Source organism: Elgaria multicarinata, chromosome 8 (assembly GCF_023053635.1).
Source record: "Elgaria multicarinata webbii isolate HBS135686 ecotype San Diego chromosome 8, rElgMul1.1.pri, whole genome shotgun sequence".
Classification (NCBI taxonomy): domain Eukaryota; kingdom Metazoa; phylum Chordata; class Lepidosauria; order Squamata; family Anguidae; genus Elgaria; species Elgaria multicarinata.
Window position 1 is genome coordinate 37957961 of NC_086178.1, and position 26226 is coordinate 37984186.

The following is a 26226-nucleotide window of genomic DNA, read 5'->3' on the forward strand; positions in this document are numbered from 1 at the left end:
CTGCAGCTATAATCAAAATAATCAAGGAAAACACTGAGCTATCTTAGCATAGTAGTTATGCGCAGGGACATCTCTGCCGTATTCTCACTAGATGGCATAGGTAAGCCATTATTTTTCAGCTTACTTTTTTGATCTAGTGTAGGGCTCTTTGAAAATATTACTGAAAACTCGTGTATATATAAGCACTTCCAACATTAACACTTTCGACTTTCCCACATTCACACTTTCAACTTTCCCAGTCAGCTATATAAATGCTAAGTATTTTTTCCTCTAAGGGGAAATGTTGAGCAACTGAATTTCAAGGTGGCTATGAAGCTTTGCAAGGAAGTCCATAGGTTTTTTTTAACTAGTGTGACCGCTCACACAACCTTTAACACCACCCCCTAAAAGCTTAAAAATAAAACTCTTTAATCTCAAATCCTTAAAGTACTAAAGTAAAAACAGTTCTGAATGTAAAGGATTAAAAATGGAAGGAAGAACTAGATGAGAGGGACATCTGGAAGTAATTTTCCTTTTCCTTTCTCCAAAATAAAATAAAAAGCCTGTTGCCCAAATTTACTTTCGTCCTGACCTTAGACACACTTAGGAGTATACATTTCATTTAAGGATGCAACACCATGTGATCACATCTTGATAGTCAAATGGGTTATGTTAGAAACTGCCTTAATCTTGGCTAGCTGTTCTTGTCCTAAAATATACCTTGTCACTTCTCCCTTCAGCCCCAAAAGCTTATTTGAGATATCAGACGTTTGCACATGTTCATAAATATCATGTTTACTGTGCTCATGTAACTACAGCATTGCACTTGTACACAAATGAAAGAGGAAGATATATACAAAGATATTTTACTCCTTCAGAAGTGTCTCTTCAGAAGGTAGATATAGGAGTCAATCTTGAAATTGATGAAAGAAATGGGGTTTATGATTCCCAAGTTGTGAAATAATTGTGCTCGTTTTGTTGGGACATGAATTGATAAGCAATATTTAGTAGCTAGAGGCATGAAAAAGAAACTGCTTTTTAGAAGCCTAGTTACTAAAGGTAGGGACAGGAGACTGGGTTATTAGTAGAATGAGGGAAGTTCATCTGATTGAGTGTGATTAGAGAAATGTTTCAACAGACATTTCATGATCTAGCAAGTTGTTACTTCCAAGTTGAAATACAGCCATCTTTCTCCATCTTAGACACAGATTTTCACAAATATCTTATAAATATGAAGGGGTGCTTGTGTTGCATAAACCTGGAAGCAGCAGTTATGAAAGAGCTGATCATCAAACATTGATGATTAGGGAACATATACATGTGCTTTCTTTTTCTCTGCCTTGTGTGCTGCTCTTACTCCCTTTCATAGTTTGAGAACTGTAGTTTGCCTTTGACACCTGGCTCACATGTTGGGGGAGAGGGTGTCTCTTTTGAGTGCTTCTGCCCAAGCAGCTCAAATTACCCTCTCAGTTGCCACATGCACAATGGAGTACTAACTAGTTTTGGCCAAAAAGCAAAACTAAAATAGGATTACAATAAAATACTAATTCCAGAGTTTGGCCCTTTTAGGCTTGAGAACAAAACAGGCTTGCAAGAGGCTAGTGACTTAGTTTAGAAGATCATTGTAGGCTAAACAAGCCATGGTGGCTTTTTAAAGCTGTGTTGTGAGCTGGGTGAGATTTGCATAAACAACTGCCCCCAACATGGCTTGTGTCATCTGAAATCTGAGCAGCATGGCCTGTTGGAAGAGGAAGTAAAATAGAAGGCTGTGGTTGAAAATAACAATAGTACAATATGAGTGATAACACTCAACCACAAAGGTACTAAGAAAGTTTTATAGACTAATAATTCAAAAGATATCACAAATGTACAAAAGACAGACATATAGATAACATTTACAAGATGTTCATCAAACATTCATAATGAAGTAGGCTTCATTATGAATGTTTGATGAACATCTTGTAAATGTTATCTATATGCCTGTCTTTTGTACATTTGTGATATCTTTTGAATTATTTGTCATTAAAACTTTCTTAGTACCTTTGTGGTTGACTGTTGGAAGAGGAAACAACCTTAAAATAACCAAACAGCCCATGGGTTATTTGAGGGTTGTCCCCCCGCCTAAACAAGCTATGCCACCCAGATTAAAATGGGTGCACAAGCTGCGCTTAGGCTGGTGATTATGCAAATAGTGCCTGGCATGTGCCATGGCTTAAAACAAGCCACAGTGGCTTGTTTAGCCTACAATAATTGCATGAACCAGGTTAATAACAAGTTAAGACCTTGGTTTTTCTCCTGAACAGTCATGGAACCAGTAAGATTCTTCCTTATAGAAATGACTTTGTGAACTGACCAAAGTGTAGAACTGAGGAAATGTGGGAGTAACTGAGTAAAAAGAAACATTTTGTTCAAATATCACCTCTGAGTTAATGACTAAATCATTCAGATAAATAGGCTGGAATAGCTATGGACAGAACAGACATGTTATTTCTTTTGATATGGAACTCCCCCCTGAGAATGATCAGCTTCATAGACCTTATAATTTGCTGTACCATCCTATAGTTCTAATGTTTATTACTTGGGAGCAACTTAAATCGAACTCTAGTTTGGCTGATCCTGAGGATTTGGATTGGGTCCAGAGTGCTCCTGTGCTTGTATTAATAACAGCTACCCTATTTCTTCGATTCTAAGACACACTTTTTTCCCATATAAACATCTCTAAAAATGGGGTGCATCTTAGAATCACGGGTGTGTCTTGGGGTTTTTTTTTCTGTTGGTGGTACTGAAATTAGTGTGCGTCTTACAATCGATGGCGTCTTACAATCGAAGAAATACGGTAGTATCTGGAATTTGTAAGAGTGAACTATGGTACGCTTTCTATCTGTAGATTATCTTTCTCCATTGTGGTATCCTCCAGATGTGTTCTGTTTTACTCTGTACAGCACCATGTACATTGATGGTGCTATATAAATAAATAAATAAATAATAATAATAATAATAATAATAATAATAATAATAATACAATTCCCCATTATCCCCATGCAGCATGAAGCTTGTATATAGTCCAAAACATTTGGAGAGAATCAGGTTGTGGGAGGCTGGTGGAGTTAATGTGATATTGCAGCCTCCTCCCTATTTAATCTTAACAGCTAAGCTAATGTGTGTTTCCATAGGCCCTGGATGTAACTGACAATATTCCAAGAAAAGGGACAATGTTAGTCTTGAAATAGATGAGTTTGGAGAAATATTTGAACAAATCACAGACTACTTTACAATGGTGGTGGAGATGAGAGAACAACTTTGTTCCCATATAGCATTTTAGAACAAAAGACTTAAGGAGGACAATGGTTCATGTTTGTAGTTCTCACAGTGTATAAATTGTTACACATTATAAACCAATGCTATTTTTGGTTGTGCGGGGTTTTGCATTTTGCAATTTATAAGAAATTGCAAAATTTCTCTCTCATCTCACACTATTGCCCCGCTCGTGCTCTTCACTCCTCTGATGCCATGTTTCTCGCCTGCCCAAGGGTCTCTACTTCCCTTGCTCGGCTTCGTCCATTTTCTTCTGCTGCCCCTTATGCCTGGAACGCTCTTCCAGAACATTTGAGAACTACAAGTTCAACCACAGCTTTTAAAGCTCAGCTAAAAACTTTTCTTTTTCCTAAAGCTTTTAAAACTTGATTTTGCTCTGACTTTATACTGTTAGTTTTACCCTACCCAGTGCCTGTTTACCCTACCCTGTGCCTGTTTGCATTCTCTTCCCCTCCTTACTGTTTTATTATGATTTTATTAGAATGTAAGCCTATGCGGCAGGGTCTTGCTATTTACTGTTTTACTCTGTACAGCACCATGCACATTGATGGTGCTATATAAATAAATAATAATAATAATAATAATAATAATAATAAATATTTTTGTAACAAGTAAATGAAGTTTGGGTTAACTACTATCTCTTATCTAGTAGTGGGGTCCCCCCCCCCCATAGTGATATCTGTTTACTTGATGCCTGTATTATCTGCATCTAACGTGTATGACATTTGAGGTGAATTGTTGCATTCATAGTCATTTTGTGTTCTTAGCTAAAACTGTAGCACATGTCACTAACATAAATGTCTGGGATGTTGAAGATTTCAAAAGAATGTGTAAATGATCTGGTTCAGCTTTTACCTTGATTGCAACCTTCAGTTTTTCACTGTGTGCAAGTCCTCCCTCTAGTATTCAGCTGCCTTGAAAAAAATCACCAATCATATCTCAAAGACCATGTGACATCCCACTTAAAATATCTATACTGTCTTCTGATCCCCAAACTCAGTGGCATTTTGTAAAATGTTCTCTTCCTGGCTAACACTTTGCTCATTGCCAGGTTAAATTAAGCCTATATATGTATAACAGTGTTTGCTCACATTCATCCTTGTTATATCAACTGGTCTCCCCCATTATTGAAGTCTAGTTTGCAAGCTCCTCTGGGCATAGTACTGTCTCCTTGCTTTTGTTTGTGAAATATCATGTACATAGATGCAGTTGTATACTTACCTGGGAGGAAGTCCCATTTAGTTCAGTGTGCTTCCTGAGTAAATATAGGTTGCACTGTAAAAATAAAGATCCTTCGTACTACCTGCATACTAGAGAATTACTTCCATACTCTTTCTAAAAAATTACAGGCAGGGTCATAAAATAGGCTTAGCAGCTTGGCTGAAATGCTGTGAGTGCCTTAAATATAAAATAATGTTGGATAGTTTTCTGTGCTTGGAAATGGCACAAGCAACAGCTTTTAAAAATCTTTCCAAGGACATTGGCAGAGCAGTGTTGGTCTTTACTCTGACGTCATTGGCAAAGTAATGTTGGACGTTTACAAGTCTCCCAGCCATCTTGTGCCCAGTAAATTCACAAAAATGCAGTGTCATGACATGACAGTAGCTGCTTTAAAATTGTGAAGTCATTTTTTCTCTTCAAACAGCTTTAAAATCTATTCATAGAAGGGCTTAAAGCTTTGCATTATTATTATTAATTTGAGCTATGAAGAAATTGTACCATCATAAAGTCTGTCTTGTAGTATTTGTCTTCTTTGAGCTTCTTCTTGTCTTAGAGAGTGGCAGATTTCAATCTGAATTTTCTTAGATGGGGCAGTCTATGCTGGCTAATACAAGCATTGGTTGGGGAATTCTTTTATGAAGTCTTGTATTTTGGCATGACACTGTCCACTCCATGTGATGAATGAAGTGTTAATCTCAAATTGGCAGATGTATATGCTTGGCGGGGTGATGCCTAATGGCATTATTAGGTCCTGTAATAGTGTTGCCAAAGTGGCTATGGGGACAGAGTTCATCTCTGTGTCTGGCACAGGGTATGGTTCCTGTGGCCGTATTTCCATTGCGAGGTCTGCTGTATGTTAATACTTAGTTGAAATTGTTTTTAGACAGCCTTTAATGGTAGAGCCTTCTCATATTCTTTTTAGGTTGGATAGCTGTGGGTTTTTTAAAGCAAGTATAGACCTACCACCCAAGGCATGTGGGATGGAAGTGTTACTTACTATCCATGATGGGTTGTAGATCACTAATGATACATTTGAGTGGTCTTAGCTGGGATTATAGGTGATAGCAAGTGGTGTTCTGTTCCTCGGTCTGTCCTGGTGTAGATTATTTTTGGGTATTAGCCTGGCCCTATTGATCTCCCCCCACCCCATTTCACTGGGTGGGTATTGCAGTCTGAAAAACGCCCGATTAAGGTTCCTTCATCTGTGAGTCTCTATATGATGAGTCTGAGCAGCTGTATCATAAGACTTGACTTTAGTCAATTGGTTTTTGTGTTGTGTTCTGTGTGGAAGCTGGAAGCATGTTGGTAGTAGAAGTTGTATGTTCATTATGTACTTGCACTCTTGTATCCAGAAAGTGAAGCTGTTGTGTGGACTTTTCTAGGCTTAGGTTGATGGTGGGGTGGAAGTTACTGAAATCTTTGTGGAACTTTGTCAGGCTCCTGTCCATGATCCAGATAATAAAGATGTCATCAGTAAATCTAAGGTAGAGAAGTGGTTTTTGGGGGACAGGACCTGAGAAAGCATTCCAAGTCAGCCATGAAGACGGTGGCATACTATGGGAGTGCCATTGATCTGAAGATATATATTCTCTCCAAGGTTGTAGTAATTGTGGACGAGTACAGAGTGACAGAGTTTGGTGGCTAGATATGCTGTGACCCCATCCGGAATGATATTTGTAAGTCTTATAACCTATCTTTGTAGAGGATGTTTGTGTAAAGGGCCTCAACATCCATGGTACACTAGGATATGGTATGAGAATTAAGTTCATATACCCAGATACCTTAACTGTGACAGTGACAATGCCTGAAACAAACAGGCATTGAGTTTTGTTTTGTTTTTGTGTTTTCTGTACAAACACAAAGTACAGATGTTTATGCATTAGAGAGCATCACATAATGCTCCTTAAGTATGATTAAGGGATCACGCATGCCCTTTCATTTTTCTGCATTCACTTTTCAGACCTCCCCCTGGTTAAGGCTTATATTGGAACTGACCTAATCAGGGCTTGCTATCAACAAGAGTTTCAATCTAGTTTGAGATCTCTGCTGATAACCCTAGTCAGCATTAACAATAGTTAATAGCTGGCAATTCATCTTACAAAGGAAACATGTAGTTTTCAAGCCCAATAATGGTTAAAGGGCCTGGAGTATGGACTACAAAAGTCCTTAAATGTATTGATTTCATAAAATATCTGTTGTGGTTTTTTGAACTCTAAAAAGGGCTGTTTTCTTCTTTTATCCAGTTAATCCAGTATTTGGCTCTTTTTCTACCAACATTTCTCCTTTTTTCAAGCATTACCAGTCATGTCTTATGTCAGTAACTGCCAATCGTATCCTTGAGAAAGGCTGTTAGCTTCTCCAATGCATAATATTGTAAGAAAATAGTGATTATACGCAGCATTGTTGCCATAAATATTGGAGCCCATGGAAGAGGATCTTACTTGTTCATTTAATAAACAGTGTTGTTTCCCTGTTGTTGTTTTTAACTTTAAGCTGATTTGCATTTCTCCATTTCTGCCTCCATTATCTTTTGGGTTTAGTGTGCTTTGTCAAATCAAGCTTCGTATGATCAGTTTCTTTGTGTGTGTGTGTGTGTGTGTGTGTATGTGTGTGTGTGCCTCCACCAGTGTTGTGTTGTAAAGACAGAGGGCCTGACAATTTTCGAATATTGTGAGATACAGTTTTTAGGTTACCATAGTGGATATCTTACAGAAAGCGAATTCATTTTTGGGAGGTAGGGGGAGCAATTGAACTTTAAGTTCGGATTTTAAATTAGACTGCCATAACATGATCTATTGGGCAAATATTGTGGTGTTTCCCTATTTTGAGAAACTGAATGACATGTTAACACAGTTTTGACGTTTATTCCTGGGATGCCTCCATAATCAAATAGACAACAAATACAATTTGGGAAAAGCAAGTAACTCCACAGAAAGGGTTTTGTAGAATTTAATGTCTGAAGCAGTTGTAAGTACCTTTGTTGTGGTGCTAAAATAACGTTCAGAAGATATGGAATCATGGCGACAGAGGCAAGATAGCAGATTTGTCAACTTAAGAATAAAGTAAATTTTGACTTCATGCCATTTGTGATGTACAGTGGAAAACATCTGTCCTGTGTTCATGCATCTATGTTAGCAAGTGTCTTGCATTCAGATTAAATTAAATGCTTTTTTGTCGGGAAACTGATCTGAAGGTACAAATAGGGCAACAGAGTTGGGAGGGAATATGGAGACAAAGAGTGTTAAGAAACATGTCAGTGAGAATAAAAGAGAATTACTATAAGATTATATGGAGGTGGTATCTAACCCCGGTGAGATTAAATAAAATGAACAAGCTGAACTCAGCAAATTGCTGGAGAGGATGTCAAAAAAAAAAAAGGAACGTATTTACATATGTGGTGGGAATGTGAATTTGTTCAAAAATTGTGGAAAATGGTGTTTAAAGAGATAAAAGATATTGTTGGAATGGAGATTGAAGAGACACCTGTGGTGGCATTGCTATCATTATATGGAGAATTAAAGTGTAATAAAGAAACAAAAGAACTGATAACGAATTTGCTGACAGCAGCAAAGTTGATCATATCTAGGAACTGGAAGGTACAAGGAGATTATCATGTCGAAGATTGGTATAAAGAGATTTGGGATATTGCTATAAATGATAAATTGACATGTAATGTAAAAGTAAGAAGAGGGATAACAAAAATGAATGATTTTGAGGGAATTTGGAATCAGTTCCTAGAATATGCATTATCTAAGGGGAGTGGAAAACCACCTCCAGAAGAAACAATGAGATTTTGGAAAAAGGAATAGATCCCGGGGTGGGGGTGGGGTGCACTTTATGTTATGGGATGATGTCAAAATATTAAATTAGAAATGTTGTAAGGTTATTCAATTCTATGTATTATGATTTTAATTTGTAATTTTGTTTTGTTTTGTTTTGTTATTGTACTGATGTATGTTTAAGTTTAATAAAAAAATTAAAAAATGCTTTTTTGTCTTTCAGTGAATGGTAGTGTCTAGAAAGGGTATGTCCCTTCAGGAGAGAGGTGCCAATGTCCAACCGGCCTAATAACAGTCCAGGGGGGTCACTGCGACGTTCACAAAGGAACACTGTCGGGGCCCAACCACAAGACGACGCAATAGGAGGAAGGTATGATTAATTATAAGCATCTTGTCAGTGAGTTGCCAAAAGTCAACAATAGTTATAGGCTATTAAGAAAAAAACAAGTCTTTTTTTTAATTATTTAGGCCATATAACTGTATTTGCTTTGAATGTATTAATAACGCTGAAATGTCTTCAGAGTTAACCGCTAAAATCACATTGGGAAATTTAAAATGTATGACCTTCTAAGCATCTAGTTAGAATGTCTAGTTATTGATCTTAATGTCCAAATTGAATAGTGGGTAGCATGTATTGCATAGCACAATAACTGCAAACTACCTTTTTCCCAGTATAATGCCTTTTTATGTAAAGTATGTGAATTCATCTCAGTAGACACAAAATATCTCTTCTTAAAGTTTGCTGCCTTTTAATTAGAAGTTAAGACTTCAAAAATGATAGCATAAAATGCAGTTTTAAAAGATCAATTAGATTCTAATTTGATAGTCTACTAGAAATGGTCCATAATCACAAGCTTCTATCAAATTTGAATCAGAAGCTTCTTATTGCCCATGCAATAAAAGGCAGTAAATGTTGTATGCATCAACATTTTAAAATAAACATGGCTCAAATCTCTGGCTAACTTATGATTCCTTTCTAATATGGGCTGTTTGGCTTAAATCTTCATGATGAAAATTTAAATATTTGTAATGGAACTTCAGAGCTCAAAGAACAGCATAGTTTCTTGCACCTCCCCGATAATCTCCCAAAACAGGCAAAACTCTTAATATTTAAACTAGTTGTCTTTTCATTTGGGTCTGTAATAACACAGGCCATCTACTAAATTTACAGGAGAGATTTTGCTATACTAATAAACTTTTTTAAATGCTGGTTTTTATAACTTTGGTAGTATTGGTAAATTAGCTTTGCTATGTTGTACATCTTTTGCCCTCTTGTGATTCCTTGAGGCATATGCCTAAAACAATAAAGTTTAAAACCATCTACCTTAGTTTTAATTTTGGGATGACTTATTTAGCTTCTCAGCAGAAAAGCCTTTTCAATTCTCAGCAGAAAAGCCTTTAAAGGGAAATAAGCCTTTGTTTTTTATTGTTATTATTATGCTACATTTTGCTTCTGCTGGTAGCTACAAAAACAACATCATCTTGCAGCGTTTCAAATTTAGATAACTGTTGGCTTCTAGTAAATTTAGGCTGGGATCCAACCAGTCTCATGCATGAGTGGAAGTGGGAAGAGGTTCTGTCTTTTCTTTGCAGCTATAGTCCTTCACATAGTATTTAATCCTCCTCTAGAGGATCCACTCTCCTTTAGAAGCAACTGTTCAGGGGAATTTAGGTACTGTATAGTGAACATTGAGGCAAAAAAATCCCAACTTCAAGTATAAGCTGAGCTGGTGGTGACTGACTAAGAAAGAGATCTTGGGGTTGCGGTGGACAGTTCAATGAAAATGTCAACCCATTGTGCGGCGATTGTGAAAAAGGCCATGTTAGGTACAATTAGAAAAGGAATTGAAAATAAAAGTGCCAAGATCATACTCCGCTTATACAAATCTGTGGTGCAACCACACTGAGAATATTGTGTACAGCTCTGGTCACTGGGCTTTAAAAAAAGATATTGTAGAGTTGGGAAAAGGGCAACTAAAGTGATCAAAGAGCTGAAGCAACTCTCCTATGAGGAAAGATTATGACATCTGGGATAGTTTAGCTTAGAAAATGGGTGAGTAAGGGGAGACATGATAGAGATGTACAAAATTATGCATAGTGGAAAAAGTGGATTGGGATACATTTTCCTCCCTCCCTCATACTATAACTCGGGGTTAATCCAGTGAAGCTAAATGGTGGGAGATTTAGGACAGACAGAAGGAAGTACTTTTTCACACAATGCATAGTTAAACTATGGAATTCGCTACCAAAATATGTGGCGATGGCCACCAATTTGGATGGCTTTAAAAGGAGATTGGGCAAATTCATGGAGGATAAAGGTATCAATGGCTACTGGTCCTGATGGCCTACACTCTATTCTTTTCATCGGCAGCTGAAGACCTTTTTATTTTCTCAATATTTTAAGACCTAATTTAACTTAAATTTAAATTTTGCTGTTTTAATTCTGTATTTTAATCCTATATCAATTTCTGCTGTGTGGTTTTATCCTGGTTGTGCTTTTTATATTGTATTTTGTATTTGGGTTTTTAGATTGTTGGTTGTTTTATTATGTTCCTCATCGTTTTAATTTTTGTGAACCACCCAGAGAGCTTCGGCTATTGGGCATTATAAAAATGTAATAAATGAAAATAAAATAAAATAAAATTTTACCTCCAGTATAAGAGGCAGTATGCCTATGTACATTAGTTGCTTGTGAACATGGGTGGGTGTATTACTGCACTCATGTCCTGTTTGTGAGTTTCCCATGGGCATCTTGTTGGCCACTGTGTGAACAGAACGGTGGACTAGATCGACCTTTTGTCTGTTCTAGCATGGGTCTTCTCATGTTCTTATGACTGCAGTAAAGCTAAAAGTCCTGTTGTTTGCACAGAAGCTAAGATGCTAACTTTTGGATAATGTATTTACTATAGTCTCCTGTGGACTAGACTGAAATGGTTTATCATGCATGTATTTTCAGTTGTGTGAACACAGTAAATGCTGTAATAGTGTAAGGGATTGCACAAATCTGGAAGCAGTGGTGATAAGGCATCTGTTTTGTAAGGTTGCCCCAAGTATTGTGAGAAATCCTCCTTTTCTGTTATAAATTAAGGCATTTGTTTTTCTGGCAGTATGTGAAGTATAATACAGCTGACCCTTCTGACTCAGTTGTATTTAGGCTTTAGAGAACTCACAGGGGCCTGCCCTGTGAGTTCACCAAGCCTTGCTTGCACAGCCCGGCTCCAAGGAGCTGGACCATGTGAGCCTTTGTGAAGTGCTCGGGAGGCTGCGTGAGCCCTCAGCAAGTGCACTTTCTGGGCCTCTAGAAAGTATGCAATTCCCCTGGTCATGCCACCCCCTCCCCGTGCCAGTTGGGGCTTTAAAGGCCCTCTTAATGCAAGGTTAAGATTAGCTTGGGCGAGGGAGGCAGGGAGAGAAATGTCACCGCCATTAGAGTGGGGGAGAAATACGTGTTTATTTCCCCATCCTGCTGATGGGGGCTTTAAATGGCCTTTGGCAGGTGGAGGGTGGGGTAGAGAAACACAGTTTCCCCTAGGCTGGGAAATTGTGTATTTTCTCCCTCCACTCTGGTGAAAATATACAATTTCCCAAGCCGTGAATTGTGTATTAACACAGCGGGGGGAAAGGCGCTTGTCAGGGTTTGCTGGTGCCTGACTACTCTCGAAGGCTGCAGACCTGTCCTAGTGCTGGATGGGTTCACCTGGGCCCGAGAGGACCCGACGAAGTGATGTTCACTTCCCTTGTGGGCCCAGGTGGATTTTCGATCCAATGCTAGCTGTGTAGTGGCATACTGGCTATAATGTTGGACTGAGATCTGTGTTCTAGTTCCCACTTGGCCATGGAAACTCACTTTGGGCCAGTCACAGACACTCAGCCCAACCTACCTCACGGGGCTGTTGTTGTGAGGATAAAATGGAGAAGGAGAGGATTATGTATGCCAGCTTGGATTCTTGATTCTTCTTAACAAGAAATTTAACTTGAAGGGAATCTCGAAATGATACAAGTCAGGAATGGATTTGGAAGTTTTGATTTGTCTTTGGCTTCCTATCTCAGGCTTTGGAAGAAAGCTGTTGTCTTGAAGGAGAAGCAGTCTTCCATATCATATATTTTCCTGGATAATAGCAAGTTAACGGCATTGACTGGAGCATTATAGATACAAAATACATGTAATACATGTAATGAATTAACAATGCGTATAAAACATGAAATATACACATGAGTGGATGCTCTGTCAGATCGTGTCTCTTCAAGATCTATTGATTTCACTGACTCTTGCTATGATCTTAGCCACTGCCAAAATAAACTGTGCTATGACTCTTATCCTTTAAGCACGTAGCTATTATAGTTGGGAATTTGTAGTCTAATACAGATTACACTCAGTCTTTTTTGTTTCTCCAAGTAAAATTTGGTAATAATATCCGCAATATATTTCATCTGAGATTTGGTAACAAAAAGTCTGTTGTTGAGAGTTTTCCTGGGAGGCCACATGATGCCAGAATATGGCATTGTTATTAACTTAAGGGTCTGAATAAATTTCTGTTTGCTCAATTTCTGGGCAAGCCCTCTATATTGTTGCCCAAAGTTTTGTTCTCTTTTCTGAAGAAAACAAATCTGACTACTTTGCTCTAATAGCTAAAGTTAACTTTTTTCTACGTGCAAAAATGGTGCTGACATACCCAGGGAGTGTTGTAGATTGACTGTTCATCTCAGGCTTCCCCCCAAGCTCACCTCTATGTAATATTGATGCAGTCATATTAATCAGTAATACCTGGAAATAGCAGACATCAAAACCTGGTGTACCTCTTGAGAAGTAGCTGCTTTCTCTCATTGCAGTTCCACACTTGGTTTGTTTTTAAATTGCTGTAATATTTCATTTATTTATTTACTTACTTATTTACCCTGTCCTTCAGGCTCAAAATAGCACACCCTTCAGTTGGGTCCCAGGATGATTTGCAAGAAGTTAAAATTACAATAATACTATTTGAAATAAAAGCATTAACATATTAAAAGAGCAGTATAAAAGCAGTCAGCAGAAATAAAACAATGTGCAGCATAAAAAGTGTACAGTGGATTAAAAAGGCTGGAAAAATATAATGGATGGCTTTTATGTAATATTTATGGCATAACTGGGCTTAGAGTTCTCCCATCTAATTCCTATTTTGAATTGTTTCTATTTGGAATATTAACAAGTACTTGCTATTAGCTAGTATTAATAAGTGACATATACCTGCTAAAAAATAGTGGCTTCACCTTCATCCTATTGACTTCTGTGAATACACTTGCAGCCTATAATTTGTAAGCAAGTTGTCCCTTTATTTTGCTCTCAAGCAGTGAGGCCAAGGCTTTTGTAACGTGTCAGGCAAATCCAATTCTTATCTGGAAACCGCCCTCTTTGCAACCGTCTGAAGGCAATTAACTACCATGGAATATATTTACCAGGTTTTGCTTCTCTAATCCGCTGTACAGAATTATAATACCTTGATCTAAAATCAGAGATTCCCAATCCAGGTATATTTAGTGTATTTCCCATACTCTCCACACAAGACGCTGTAGCTCTGACTTGAAATAATGCAGTATGACTGACTAGATTTGTATTGATTTTAATAATCAATGTCCCCAGAGAGGTCCGCTTGGCGCCTACACTGTACTGCTTTCGTCGCCAGCTGAAGACCTTTTTATTCACTCAGTATTTTAACACTTAATTTTAACTTAAATTTAAATTTTACTGTTTTAACTCTGTATTTTAATCCTATATCAACTTTGCTGTGTGGTTTTATCCTGGTTGCGCTTTTTATACTGTATTTCGTAATTGTGTTTTAAACTGTTGGGTGTTTTACTGTGGTTTTAATTTTTGTGAACCGCCCAGAGAGCTTCGGCTATTGGGCGGTATAAAAATGTAATAAATAAATAAATAAATAAATAAATATTTAATTCAAGTACTGTTAGGTATTGCAGAAACTTTAACTAACTAAACTCAGATGGCCAGGTCATACCAAGCAATTGGTCTGTAGAATTAAGAGGAAGATGGTCTCTAGTGGCTGATCATATTACTTAACTATGCCTGAGCACATCTCCCTCAACATTACGTCAGTAAAGTATGTAGTAGCTTGTGCCTCAACTTGGTCTGGGCTCTCCTCTCTCCTTTCTATATAGGAGGGGCACAATGACTTTTTCTCCCCCCCCCCCCAATTCAACTAAAAAAGGGAAATGGTAACCTATTAGCAGTGTATTTACTTGTTGTTCATAGACGGAATGACCTAGTTCTAAGTTTTACTACTAATTCAATCTTTCTTTGCTTAAAACCAAAGGTCATTGCAAAACAGGATAGAAGGGGGAAAACTCGAAAGAAATCTACAATGAAGAATCAGCCAGTCTCCATCACACTCTCACACACACACACACACACACACACACACACACACACACACATATATAAATAATTATACATAATTCTGTCTAATTTTAAAAGCAGCTATTGCAAATAATGAAACTTGGTACATAACATTTATTCTGAAGCATATATTTTTTCCTCAAAATCTGACATACCAGGAGAAGGAAAAAAAAAACAGAATAAAAATCTCTCTCGATGTGCCCTATACAATGGGCAGTACAACAAATAATGAGAGATATCCTCCACCTGCAGCTGCCAACAAATTCTACTTATTTATTTATTTATTACATTTCTATACCACCCAATAGCCAGAGCTCTCTGGGCAGTTCACAAAAATTAAAAACATTCAAAGTATAAAACAACAGTATAAAACCATAATATAAAATACAATATAAAAGCTCAACCAGATAAAAACAGCAGCAGTGCAAAATTACAAGTTTAAAACACCAAGTTAAATTTTTTTATAGACAGTTAAAATGCTGGGAGAATAAAAAGGTCTTCACCTGGCGTCTAAAAGCATATAATGTAGGTGCCAAGCGAACCTCCTTAGGGAGCTCATTCCACAGCCAGGGTGCCACAGCAGAGAAGGCCCTCCTCCTGGTAGCCACTTGCCTCACTTCCTTTGGCAGGGGCTCGCAGAGAAGGACCCCTGAAGATGACCTTAGGTTCTGACCAGGTACATACGGGAGGAGGTGTTCCTTCAGATAGCCTAGCCCCAAGCCGTTTAGGGCTTTAAATGTTAATATAAGCACTTTGAATCGGGCCGGACCTGGACTGGCAGCCAATGAAGCTGGAAAAGGACTGGCGTCATGTGGTCTCGTTGGCCAGTCCTTGTTAGTAACCGTGCTGCCCTGTTTTGTACCAGTTGAAGTTTCCGGACTGTTTTCAAAGGCAGCAGCACGTATAAAGCATTGCAGTAATCCAAACGAGAGGTTATCAGAGCATGGATACAAATGCAGAGACATTTGGGCCTATGGAGCTAAGGAAACTTCCTTCCAATCAAGCAGTAGGCATAGTTTGAAAGCACAGCTTTGTAAAAGCCTTTCTCAATAAAGGAAAAGTAAGGTCATGTAAATACTGCTGCAGAATATGATTTACTTTTATATGCCTATACCACAAAGAAAACCCGATGTTTGCTAGATTTCCCCCATCCCAGTTATAGTCTTTGTTGAACACCATATCCTTGTTCATTTTTTTGATCCCTTCAAAATTGATTGTCCCTAAGGTTTCAAATATGAGGTCATTAAACCTTGGACAATGTTTAATTTCTCTCTTTCTGGCTTTTGGGGCCTAGTTATTCCTGAAAGCATAGTTTTAGTAGCCTATAATAAGCCATCTGCTTCACCTTTAGATAATACACAAACAGTGTCTTACGTATGCTAGCTTTAATAGAGGGCATTCCAACTTCAGCTTGGAGTATTACAGCTGGGATACTCTGGGGCAGACCCAATAATTTTTTCAGGAATTCATTCTGTATCATTTCCAAAGAATTTAAATTACCACTTCCCCATACCTCTGTACCACATAGGATTTGGGCAATCACTTTTCCTACTAAGATTTTAATTAGTGGCCCTATCAATTGGCCCCCTTTCCTGTGTGAATACCTCTAATTTAATACTACTGACAGATTGCAATGTAACTCCCCCTGAAAAATACTATGTGATATTTTTAGTATTCTCAGTTATTTTTATAACTACAAAAAGATTCTCCTGTCTGGAAACCCAGGCAGTGTGTAGTGCTTCCTTTATTATTGTATGATGAATGACCTGTCAGTGTTAACGAAATGAAAATGGTAAAAGTCTTAACACCTTCCTGTTCCTAACATAACACAATATGGATTAGGTTGTGACCTATGTGTGGAACTGCTGTAGTATTAGTCATTTTCTTTGGATAGCTAAGGGTCTGTGCTCAGGAGTAGTGAAAGATGTACAGAATTGGCCCAAGATATTGTAGTGCATGAGGCAGAAAATTCACATGACAAATCCCTATTGGTGGTAAACAATATAACTGATAACTTGCTGCCCTTGAATGGCACCTGGCTCCTGAGGTGGACTATCACACTTTACTTAGTGTTTTGGCAGTGTAAATGTGCCCAATTACATTATAAGAAAACAAGTACCAAGTATGGTGAATTGTAAAAGTGTAGTTTGCATTGAATATGCAAGTTAAACTTTGCATATGTTTGCCTGTTAACATTGTTCTTCCAGTCCTATGTTTACCAAGTGGGGATGCAACAGAGTATGATAAAAGCTCTATTCAGGCGTTCATTTGAATGTGTGAAGGCTTAAGGTATGTAATGGGATGGCATGCTGCCTGCTGCCGCTTGTGTCCTTGGTTCCCCTCAGTTCAGGCCTTGCCAGTACACACTTTAATCCCTCACACATTCAAGTGAATGCCTAGATATGACTAAATAGAGTCTAGGATCTGGCAAAGTGTATTATTCCAAAGCATATCCTGCGGTTTACCATTCCTAGTCTTGTTTGCTTTTCCTCAAAGAGTTTGCAAAATTCAAAAAGGAAAAACAAAAGGATTTAAGAACTCCTTAAAGTATGTTAAATGGGAAATTGGACTGAGGATCCATTAAGAAGTGTATGCATGAATGGATGAAGGAGGTGTTACTGGGGTGGGTTTTGGTTTGTGTTTTTCCTTATATGTTAGCTGTGTAGATGATTTTTAAGAACAAGCTGAATTATTATTAACCCTTTTGCCTCTTGACCATTATTGTGATTGTTGTAGCAATCACAGCGACAGTTTAACAGGTATTGCCACAATTTCTGTCACTTCTGATCATTGTACTGCGAGAAAGGGAAGTAAGGAGTTTGGCAGATGGCTGGCTGGTGATTTGTGGTACTGCAAAACCAGAATCCTCAGGCTGCCATTGGGAAGATCAGTGATGTCTTACTTCCTTGCTAAGAAACGAGTGCTGCAAATGTTTGTTATTCCATTTTCTCTTTGACATGTTCTTAACTATTCTCATCTGCCCTGGCTGAACAAGGACTTAAACTTGTGTGTTAAAGTTAAAATGGAATCATACCTGTCAAAGTAATCCTAGCTTGTAGTGTTGATCTGTTTAAGAAATCTTGGTTATATACAAAATTGAATCTGAAGGCAAAGTCTTCAAATTGAACTGTTAAGTGATTTACCACTGCAAAGCATATTTGGAAAACCTATCTAGAAATTGGCTAAATGCACATTTTCGTAATTAAATGTTCAGGTCACAAAGATCAGTTTCTAGAACTGTGAAGATAGCTAATTCAGAATTCTTGTGTAGGTTTTTATCTATTGAGTAAAAGGGAAAGCTGATAGAGGTTTGGGAGAATTACTTAGATAACTGTATGTATGTTAGAAATGAGAGAAATTAGGTAAATATTAAAAATACAGGAGAATGGGAACTTCTGAATAGCTCCATGATTCTTAATTTTTATTTAATGTAAATGATTGGAATAGGGTGAAGATTAAGAAATTAAAAACACAAACCAACATAATTTCAGGGGAGGGGACGTACTTAAGGCCTAGCCAACTTTTCTCCCTAAAATATCTTTCTGTAGGCTTGATGGAAAACAATTTATATTACAAATCCAGTGTGTAAATACTCCTTGTACACATTTCTGTTTTTATGACAGTTTTCCTGATAGCTTTCTGTTTTTAACTTTCTGCTGACAGGTCACATTTAGGGCAGGCAAAACATAAGGCACATAGCCCTTCTGAAAGTAGAAAATCTATATCAAAGGCACCCAAAGTGCAGTCCAATACTACTTCTGAGCAGTCCAAGGGACACTTTTCTAAAAGGTAATAGTTTTATATTTATGAATTAACGAACGTAACTTTTGTATATATTGCATTCTTCATGGTTCATTACTAGAAAACATCCAGATGTCATGTATCACATCTTGACTAAATCAACCTTGTTTGAAACGGGATACCATGAACATTTCACAATGAGATTATAGAAGCATGAGTGTATAATGGTTAAAACATGGTGTAACATGTTTCCAGCGGAATGAAAGCTATCCATTTGGGTAACATATAGCAGTATATTGCCAATCCATTCTAAACTAACAAAAGAATAGGCAAATTTTATTTATGGAGGATAGGTCCTTAAGAATACTTCTGGCTTGCATGTGTTGATTATAGTTTGGAAATCTGAATCATATCCTGCCTGCAAACTTCCCTGAGGCATCTGGTTGGTCTCTTGACTTGACAGACCACTTGTCTCATCCCACAAGGCAATTCTCTCCTGTTCAAGATCTTGAGCTGGGTCTTTCCACACCACTAAAATCATACTTTCATTTGTCAAATAAAATGGGATCATAACCATAACAATTTTATATCAACTTATATCAGCTTCAATTTTGGGCAAGAGCAGTTGTTTATTGTCCCCTTTACTGTGAAACTTTGGCATCTTTCAAACTGAAGTATCTCAAGGAGTCTTCTGTAAGAAGGTTTAAGTGCAGAGTAAGGGAGCTGCACTAGGGCTCAAACTCAGACATAGCATTATTTGCTTTCTAGGGCCATATAAGGGCACTTCTGGAGCAAATCAGCAGAGAGCCAGAGAAGTTGGGCAGATATCATTGCTTACCCTCTCAAAAGCTTTTCTAGAGTGGCACCAGGGCAGAATGCAGTCTCTGTGTGTTGGCCTATAAAGTCATTTAAAGTTGCTACTCCTTTTCCCACAAGCTACAACAGCTACTGCTGATTGCTTCTAAATCTGATATATCTGCTATCACTACAAGTCTAACGGGTGTCTGTGGAAAACTTTTCCCCAACTCTACTACATTTCTGAATATCTATTACCTTTTTGATGATTATTCTAAAACTTAATGCATAGAATCATAGAATAGCAGAGTTGGAAGGGGCCTACAAGGCCATCTAGTCCAACCCCCTGCTCAATGCAGGAATCCACCCTAAAGCATCCCTGACAGATGGTTGTCCAGCTGCCTCTTGACTTGGTTATTCATGACTGCAATCATGACTTGGTTATTCTTCATTATGAATTGTTTTATTTTATTTATTTATTTATTACGTTTATATACCGCCCCATAGCCGAAGCTCTCTGGGCGGTTTACAACAGTTAAAAATGGTAAACATTAAAAAGTATACAAAATTTAAAAACCATCAGAAACATAAAAACAACAGCGGGTCTGAGAGGCTCAGATGTAAGCAATACCAGCTTCTGTAAACCTTTGCAGCACTACTGCTTAAAAGTTTCCCCCAGAGTTGCATACAAAAATCTAAATAGAAATTTTGCTGTGAATGTTTGCGCTTATAGTAGAAAAATAGTAACTAGTTATCTCAATCACAAATTAAACAGCTGGATGATTATGTTGTTTTTTAAAATATTGCTTTTCTTGCTGAGTGGTAATACTGCATTTCTTTTTACCTTCTCAGAGGCTGTAGCTCATCTGCTATTATAATTCCACAACAAGAGGCTCTGGACACAGACAATATTTTGGAACGGCAAAAACCGGGGCAGGTGTCTAAAAAAGACAGTCCTCGAGGAGTGAAACGCAGTGCTAGCCCAGATTACAAGCAGACAAATTCTCCTAGCCCTGCCAAGAAAACCAAAGCACTTCAGCACGCTGATTCTTCCTCTGATTTGGAAAGAAACAAGCCACAGACTAAGTCTAAGAAAAGACACTTGCATCAAGAGCAGGAGTCAAAGCCCTCACAATTGCCATCAACAAGCAAAGCGCATACCAGAAAGGGTGGAGCTACCGGTAGCTCCAGAAGCCAGAAACGGAAAAGGACAGAGACCTCGACCATTGTAAAGAGTCGTCCAGCAGCTGAATCGACTGGCAGTGAAGAGAGACCAGCAAAACCCACCAAGCTGGCTTCAAAATCAGCGAGCTCAGCCAAAGCTGGGTGTAGCACCATCACAGATTCCTCCTCTTCAGCCTCTACATCCTCCTCTTCTTCTGTTGTTGCTTCTGCCTCTTCTGCTGTTCCTCAGGGTGCCAGAGTGAAACAGGGAAAAGACCAGAGCAAGGCCAGGCGTTCCAGATCGGCATCTAGCCCCAGCCCACGGAGGAGTAGCAGGGATAAAGAACAGAATAAAATAGGTGGCTCTTCAAAGTTTGATTGGGCTGCTCGTTTCAGCCCCAAGGTTAGCCTGCCTAAAACAAAACTGTCTCTACCAGGCTCTTCTAAGCCAGAGGCATCAAAACCTGGGCCTTCAGGATTACAGGCTAAACTAGCAAGTGAGTTGTTGAAAATTATCTTTACTTCTGCGAGGGCATGAAAATTGACCTCTGTTTGTAACATGCTGATTGTGTTAATTTGGCAGAATCTGGGTTACCCAGCATGAAAAGTAATCTACCAGAAATAATCATGAGGGCCTGTTTGTATGGTGTGTTTTTTTACAGCGGAGGAAAAGCTGCATCGCTACTTCAGTCTGTAGGGGTGTGTGTGTCTGTACATCTGAAAGTTTCCCCATGGTGGGAGGAGGACACACAAATCCATGTGAAGAGACACAGTTCAGCCTAATCTCTGGGTGCAAGGGCTCTTTTTATATCGCCCTTAGATTTTAGTGTTCATCTCCATTCTAGGTGACTTGACTTACTGTACAACAGAGGTGGGCATAAACTGCCCACCTCTGTTGTAGATGTTTTGGCCTACAACTCCTATGGTCCCTCACCATTGACTGTGCAGGCTAGGGCTGATGGGAACTGTGGGCCAAAACATTTGAAGGGTCACGAGTTGCATATCTGCGCTGTACAATATCTAGTTGTTGGGTATACTTTACAATATAGGCCAGGAGAGATTGAAGTACCCTGCTATCAGTTTGTTTCTATACACTTTGCCTAGATGCCATAAGCATTCTTTATTTGTTTACTGAAACATGTATGCTGAATCAGGCCAGGTTTCTTACTAGTTAAGCTATGTCTAACATACTAGAATGGCACTGACATATTCATTGGCTTGTGCAGCACTGAAGGCTACCAGCTTGGACAGTGTTGCAGGATGTAATTTTAGAACATTGACTGTAACTTGAATGCACAGAAGTTATGATGATCTAATCTAATTATGCATTTTGTAGAATTGCCTGTTGCAACATTATTCCTTTAACTTTTTGGATGGATATAAAAATTGAAAGTATTATGTTTCAAACCACTTTCTCTTCTCCATTTAATTGGTCACTTATAAAAATCCAAGGTGTCTTGATGTAAATTAAGTTTCTAATTTTGTAGAGCATATTTAGTAGTTTCTGAACAAGACTGTCTACTAGTTGTGTCCTTTAACCACAAAAATGTGTGTGCAACGGGTAGTTTCCAATCATGTCTTTGTGCGGGCAGCCAGGCCTGCCGGTCCCGGTGTGCGCACAGTCCCTACCACTGGGGGCCATAATATAGCGCTTTTGGGGGCAAGCCCAGAAACAAGCGCAAAGGCACTATTGGATCTTGCCCAATAAGTTAAACCTTTATACTACCCAGGAGCTACCTCTGGTCATGTAGCCTATATGCTTTTTGCTATGCTACATTTATACCTGCTTAAAAGAGCAATTGTGAAATTAAGGGTTTCTGTTTAGCACACCTTGTAACATGTAAGAATACTAAGCAAGACAATTCACTTCCCAGAACTTTCCCTAAACAAGAGCTGGTGGATAAAGGGCTGAGCAATTATTTTTTCCGTGACATGGAAATGTTCATGCTTGTTGGTTCCTGTCTAATACTCATACTTTGCACAATAATAAATAAAACCATGGCCTATTGTGTCATATTTATAAGTCACACATTTAGGCCTCATTTCATTATTTTACATAAAGAAGGCTTCAACTCAATGTGGCCAATATGGACAATTTTAAAGGATATTTGAGTAAAAGCATTAGCATGTTTGTTACATCCAGATATAATTTTAAAGAGGCTATTTGGCTGGACTTTTTTCTAAAAACTGTAACTTACTTCTAGAGCACGTACTTTGCACAAGGTCCCAAGTTTAATCCCTCACATTTCCAGGTATGGCTGTGAAAGATTGGTCTGAAACCCTGGAAAGCTGCTGCCAGTCAGGGTAGACAGTACTGACCTAGATGACCCAATTGTCTGACTAGGTGTGAGGCAGTTTCCTATATTGTTCATCCTACTAAAATATCTAGGATTGTCTGGTATGTTCCTTCTGTAAACATTACACCAGATCAATCTGGATTTATTTATTTTAACCAAAAGTTCTGCTTCCTGTCAGACCATATAAAACAAAAGGGAAGTCATTGAAGTGCTAACTGACTAATGATTACCAATTAGTCCTAGAGGTTCGGTTTCCCAAACTGTTACCAAGGACAAAGATGGGAACAACCAATTGTGTAGCTCAGTAGGTCTTTGGTTGCAGAAACTCCCAAGTTTGAACTTTGGTGAAAGAAAATCTCATTGTAGGGCTGGATGAACCTCTTAGTTAGCTGCTGTCACACAGTAGCCATTGCTAGATCCTGGTAGATAGTAGGACAGTAGATGTCATAAGGAAGGGCGGCATAACTCACTGATGGAACTGCATACTTCGCATTCAGAAAGTCCCATGTTCAGTGTCTAGCATCTCCGGGAAAGACTTATGCCAAGACCCTGGAGAGCTTTTTCCAGCCAGAGGGCAGAATCCAGCAGAGTGCTTACACCCCTGCCAATTCTTTTCTGCAAGCGGTCAGTCCCCAAATGAGTGGAAATACTTGTTTCTGGAAGAGAGGCAGGTCGACAGAGCTCCCTTACGTGAAGTCTGCCAACCTGCCTCCTTCCAGAAGCAAGTGTTTCTGCTTGTTTCGGGTTACTCCGGAAGTGCTAAATCACTGTTGCGCAAGTGGTTGGGGCCATTTGTGCAGTGCATTTAGCAGGGTGGAGGAGTATCAGCAGAGGCGTAACCACCCTGTTGGATTCTGCCCAGAGTAAGCACTGTACAGAAATTAAAAGATAAGAACTCTGTGTTTTGCTGTGCTCTCTCTGCCTCATGTACTCAGCTTCAGTACTTCTATCCTAGTTGAGTAAATCAGAGTTTCCTATGATGTCTTTGTGGATGTTGTACACTCCCACATGAAGAGGTGTGTGAAGGGAGGAGGGAGTGTGCAAACACACAACTCATTCTCAGACTAGTAAGCCATGGTTTATTAGCCTGAGATTATGGTTTCTGAACAGGACCTTTGACTACTGAGATTCTCTATATGCTCATAAAATATCAGTTCAGTTCCACTAATCATATTCTGGAAGACAAGTTTAGGCATCAAAGCCATGATTGTAGTATTAAACTTCCATCTTAGAGTATGATTAACAGAACTGATCTAAGTTTTATAAGCATTCTGACTTCACCTGAAAAATATAAACATCTTATAGAAAAGCCAAGCGAAGATCCTGGCTCAAAGAGCTGGCAAAGTGCTACATTAGCCAGAAAGATCTATGTGCTCTGTTTGAGTGTACTCAATGCACTCAATTTTGCCCACAGTGCCGAACTTCTTAAATGAAGAGAGGCTATGGTGCACATGTGTGTGCCTCATTCTCAACTTTCGTATCTCCTCCTTCCACACCCTCACCCCAAATCACAGATGTTTGGCTTTGGGCTGTGGGTACTCCGTGTGGAAGGAGAGTTTTTGCATAGTCATTCTGTTGCACAAGGCTGAGTTTTGGAGTGGACCTGGGATAAAAGCCCTGGTGAATGCTAGCTCTGTTTGGCCAGAATTAATGTTGGGGAAGGGATCTTTGTCTATGCCTCTTAGTACTTATAGAATTAACACAGTTGTTTATCTAAAAATGATAGAATGATTGCACAAATGGAAGGAACATTCTGAAACAAGTTACTGTCTACTTTGTGTTCAGGTGTAATTGTCAGTTACACCAAATCTTATACTTTGGTTTTGTTCAGTGTGAAAATACATGTGTCTCTTTGATACTAGCAAGTTATTATTATTATTATTATTATTATTATTATTTATTTATTTATTTATTTATATAGCACCATCAATGTACATGGTTCAGCCCTTCCTGCCTCTGTCACTGTAAGGATCACTTCATTTGTCATGGTGGCAAATTCATGGGGATGCATGCTGTGTGTGAACTTAAAACAAATTTCTATAAACAGTCTCCAGTTGGTATCATTGGAGGTTGCCAGAGTTATGTGCGAACCTGGATCTCTGAGTAGTTTATGGCTAAACAATCCAGCGGTTAACCCAACAACAAACTGTGCATAAACTGCTAGGCTCTTTAGCCCCTAAACAACCCAGTGGTCTGGCCTCACACATCCACAGTGACTGAAGTTTTTTTTACAGAAATCAGGTGCAGCTCATGTATGGCACACATCCCTAGAAATCGTAGGTTAAATAACCCATGATTTGCTACTGTGGCATTCAAACCAGGTCTAAAGCTAGCTGTATTTTAGAACTTCTCCTAGAGTAAAATATTTTGTGCACATTGTAGCCAGTAGAGGGAGCATTGGCTACTATTTCTATGCAAGAGATATAACACTTAACTTGGTTAAAATAATAAGCAAAATTCATAGTTGCCTCCAAGAGCAGTACAGGCATGCTGGCTTAAGTAAACCCTTTTAAATAATTGTAGTAGGCTGGGAAAGGTGTAGTAGGAGAAGAATGTCTAATGAACTTCTAGCACCTCCGCTAAACTGCAATTCCCCGATTTAAAAAAAGTAGTAAAACCCACCCCCTAGTCTAAACAGGGGCCAGTATAAATTTGCAGTGCAAACATCCCTACTTTTTCCTTTTCAGACTTTCTCCTTTAAAACAAAATATAAAACATGCCACTAGTGCAAGCTACTTTAAATCAGGCTGTGACCTCATCTATGGGTCCTAACACACTACTTGAAGAAGAAGAAATGTTTTAAATAATTAGATCATAAGAACACAAGAGCTGTGCTGAATCAGATTAAGGTCCATTCAGTTCAACATTGTGTTCACACACTGGTCAACCAGCTGCCCATGGGGAAAACCCCAAGTTGGACATGAGTGTAACCGTATCCTCCTGCCTATGTTCCCCAACTGGTGTACATAGGCATACTGGAGGTAGCAGATAGCCATCTGGACTAGTAGCCATTCATGGCCTTATTTGCCATGAATTTGTCCAATCACCTTTTAAAGCCATCCAAATTGTTGGCCATCACTACCTCTTGTGGAAGTCAATTTTGTAGTTTTAAGTATGCACTGTGTGAAGAAGTACTTCCTTTTTTTCTGTCCTGAATCTCACCAATCAGCTTCATAGGATGTCCCTAGGTTCTAGAATTATGACGGAGAAAAATATCTCCCTATCCACTTTCTCCACATCATGCATAATTTTGAACATCTCTGTCATGTCTCCCCTCACTCCCCTTTTTTCAAAGCTAAACAGTCACAGCAGCTGTTGTAACCTTTCCTCATAGGGGGAGTTGCTCCAGCCCCTTGATCATTTTAGTTACCTTCTGTACTATCCCATATTTCACTGCTTTCAAAGTTTACGTTAGTTAAAATCTTAACACTAATAAAACTGCTATATAAATAAATAAAAATAATAATAAAAATTCCAAGTCAGTCAGCAAACCAGATCCTCAGCACTTTCAAAACTCAGACTTAAATCTCAAACATGTTGTCCCTGC

At 38.6% G+C, this 26226-nt stretch overlaps 1 protein-coding gene across 4 annotated transcripts in view; it reads left to right on the plus strand.

The window, feature by feature from the left end:
• Positions 1–26226, plus strand: part of TRIP12 (thyroid hormone receptor interactor 12) — a 101058-nt gene that overhangs the window by 19265 nt on the left and 55567 nt on the right. For 2 of the 4 annotated variants that reach the window (XM_063132176.1, XM_063132177.1), the window contains exons 2-4: positions 8518–8664; positions 18346–18471; positions 20071–20879. In XM_063132176.1, the coding sequence (XP_062988246.1) occupies positions 8567–8664; positions 18346–18471; positions 20071–20879 (1033 nt within the window). In that variant the 5' untranslated portion in view covers positions 8518–8566. The remainder of the gene's footprint in view (positions 1–8517; positions 8665–18345; positions 18472–20070; positions 20880–26226) is intronic. The other 2 variants (XM_063132178.1, XM_063132179.1) reach the window with 1 other exon arrangement.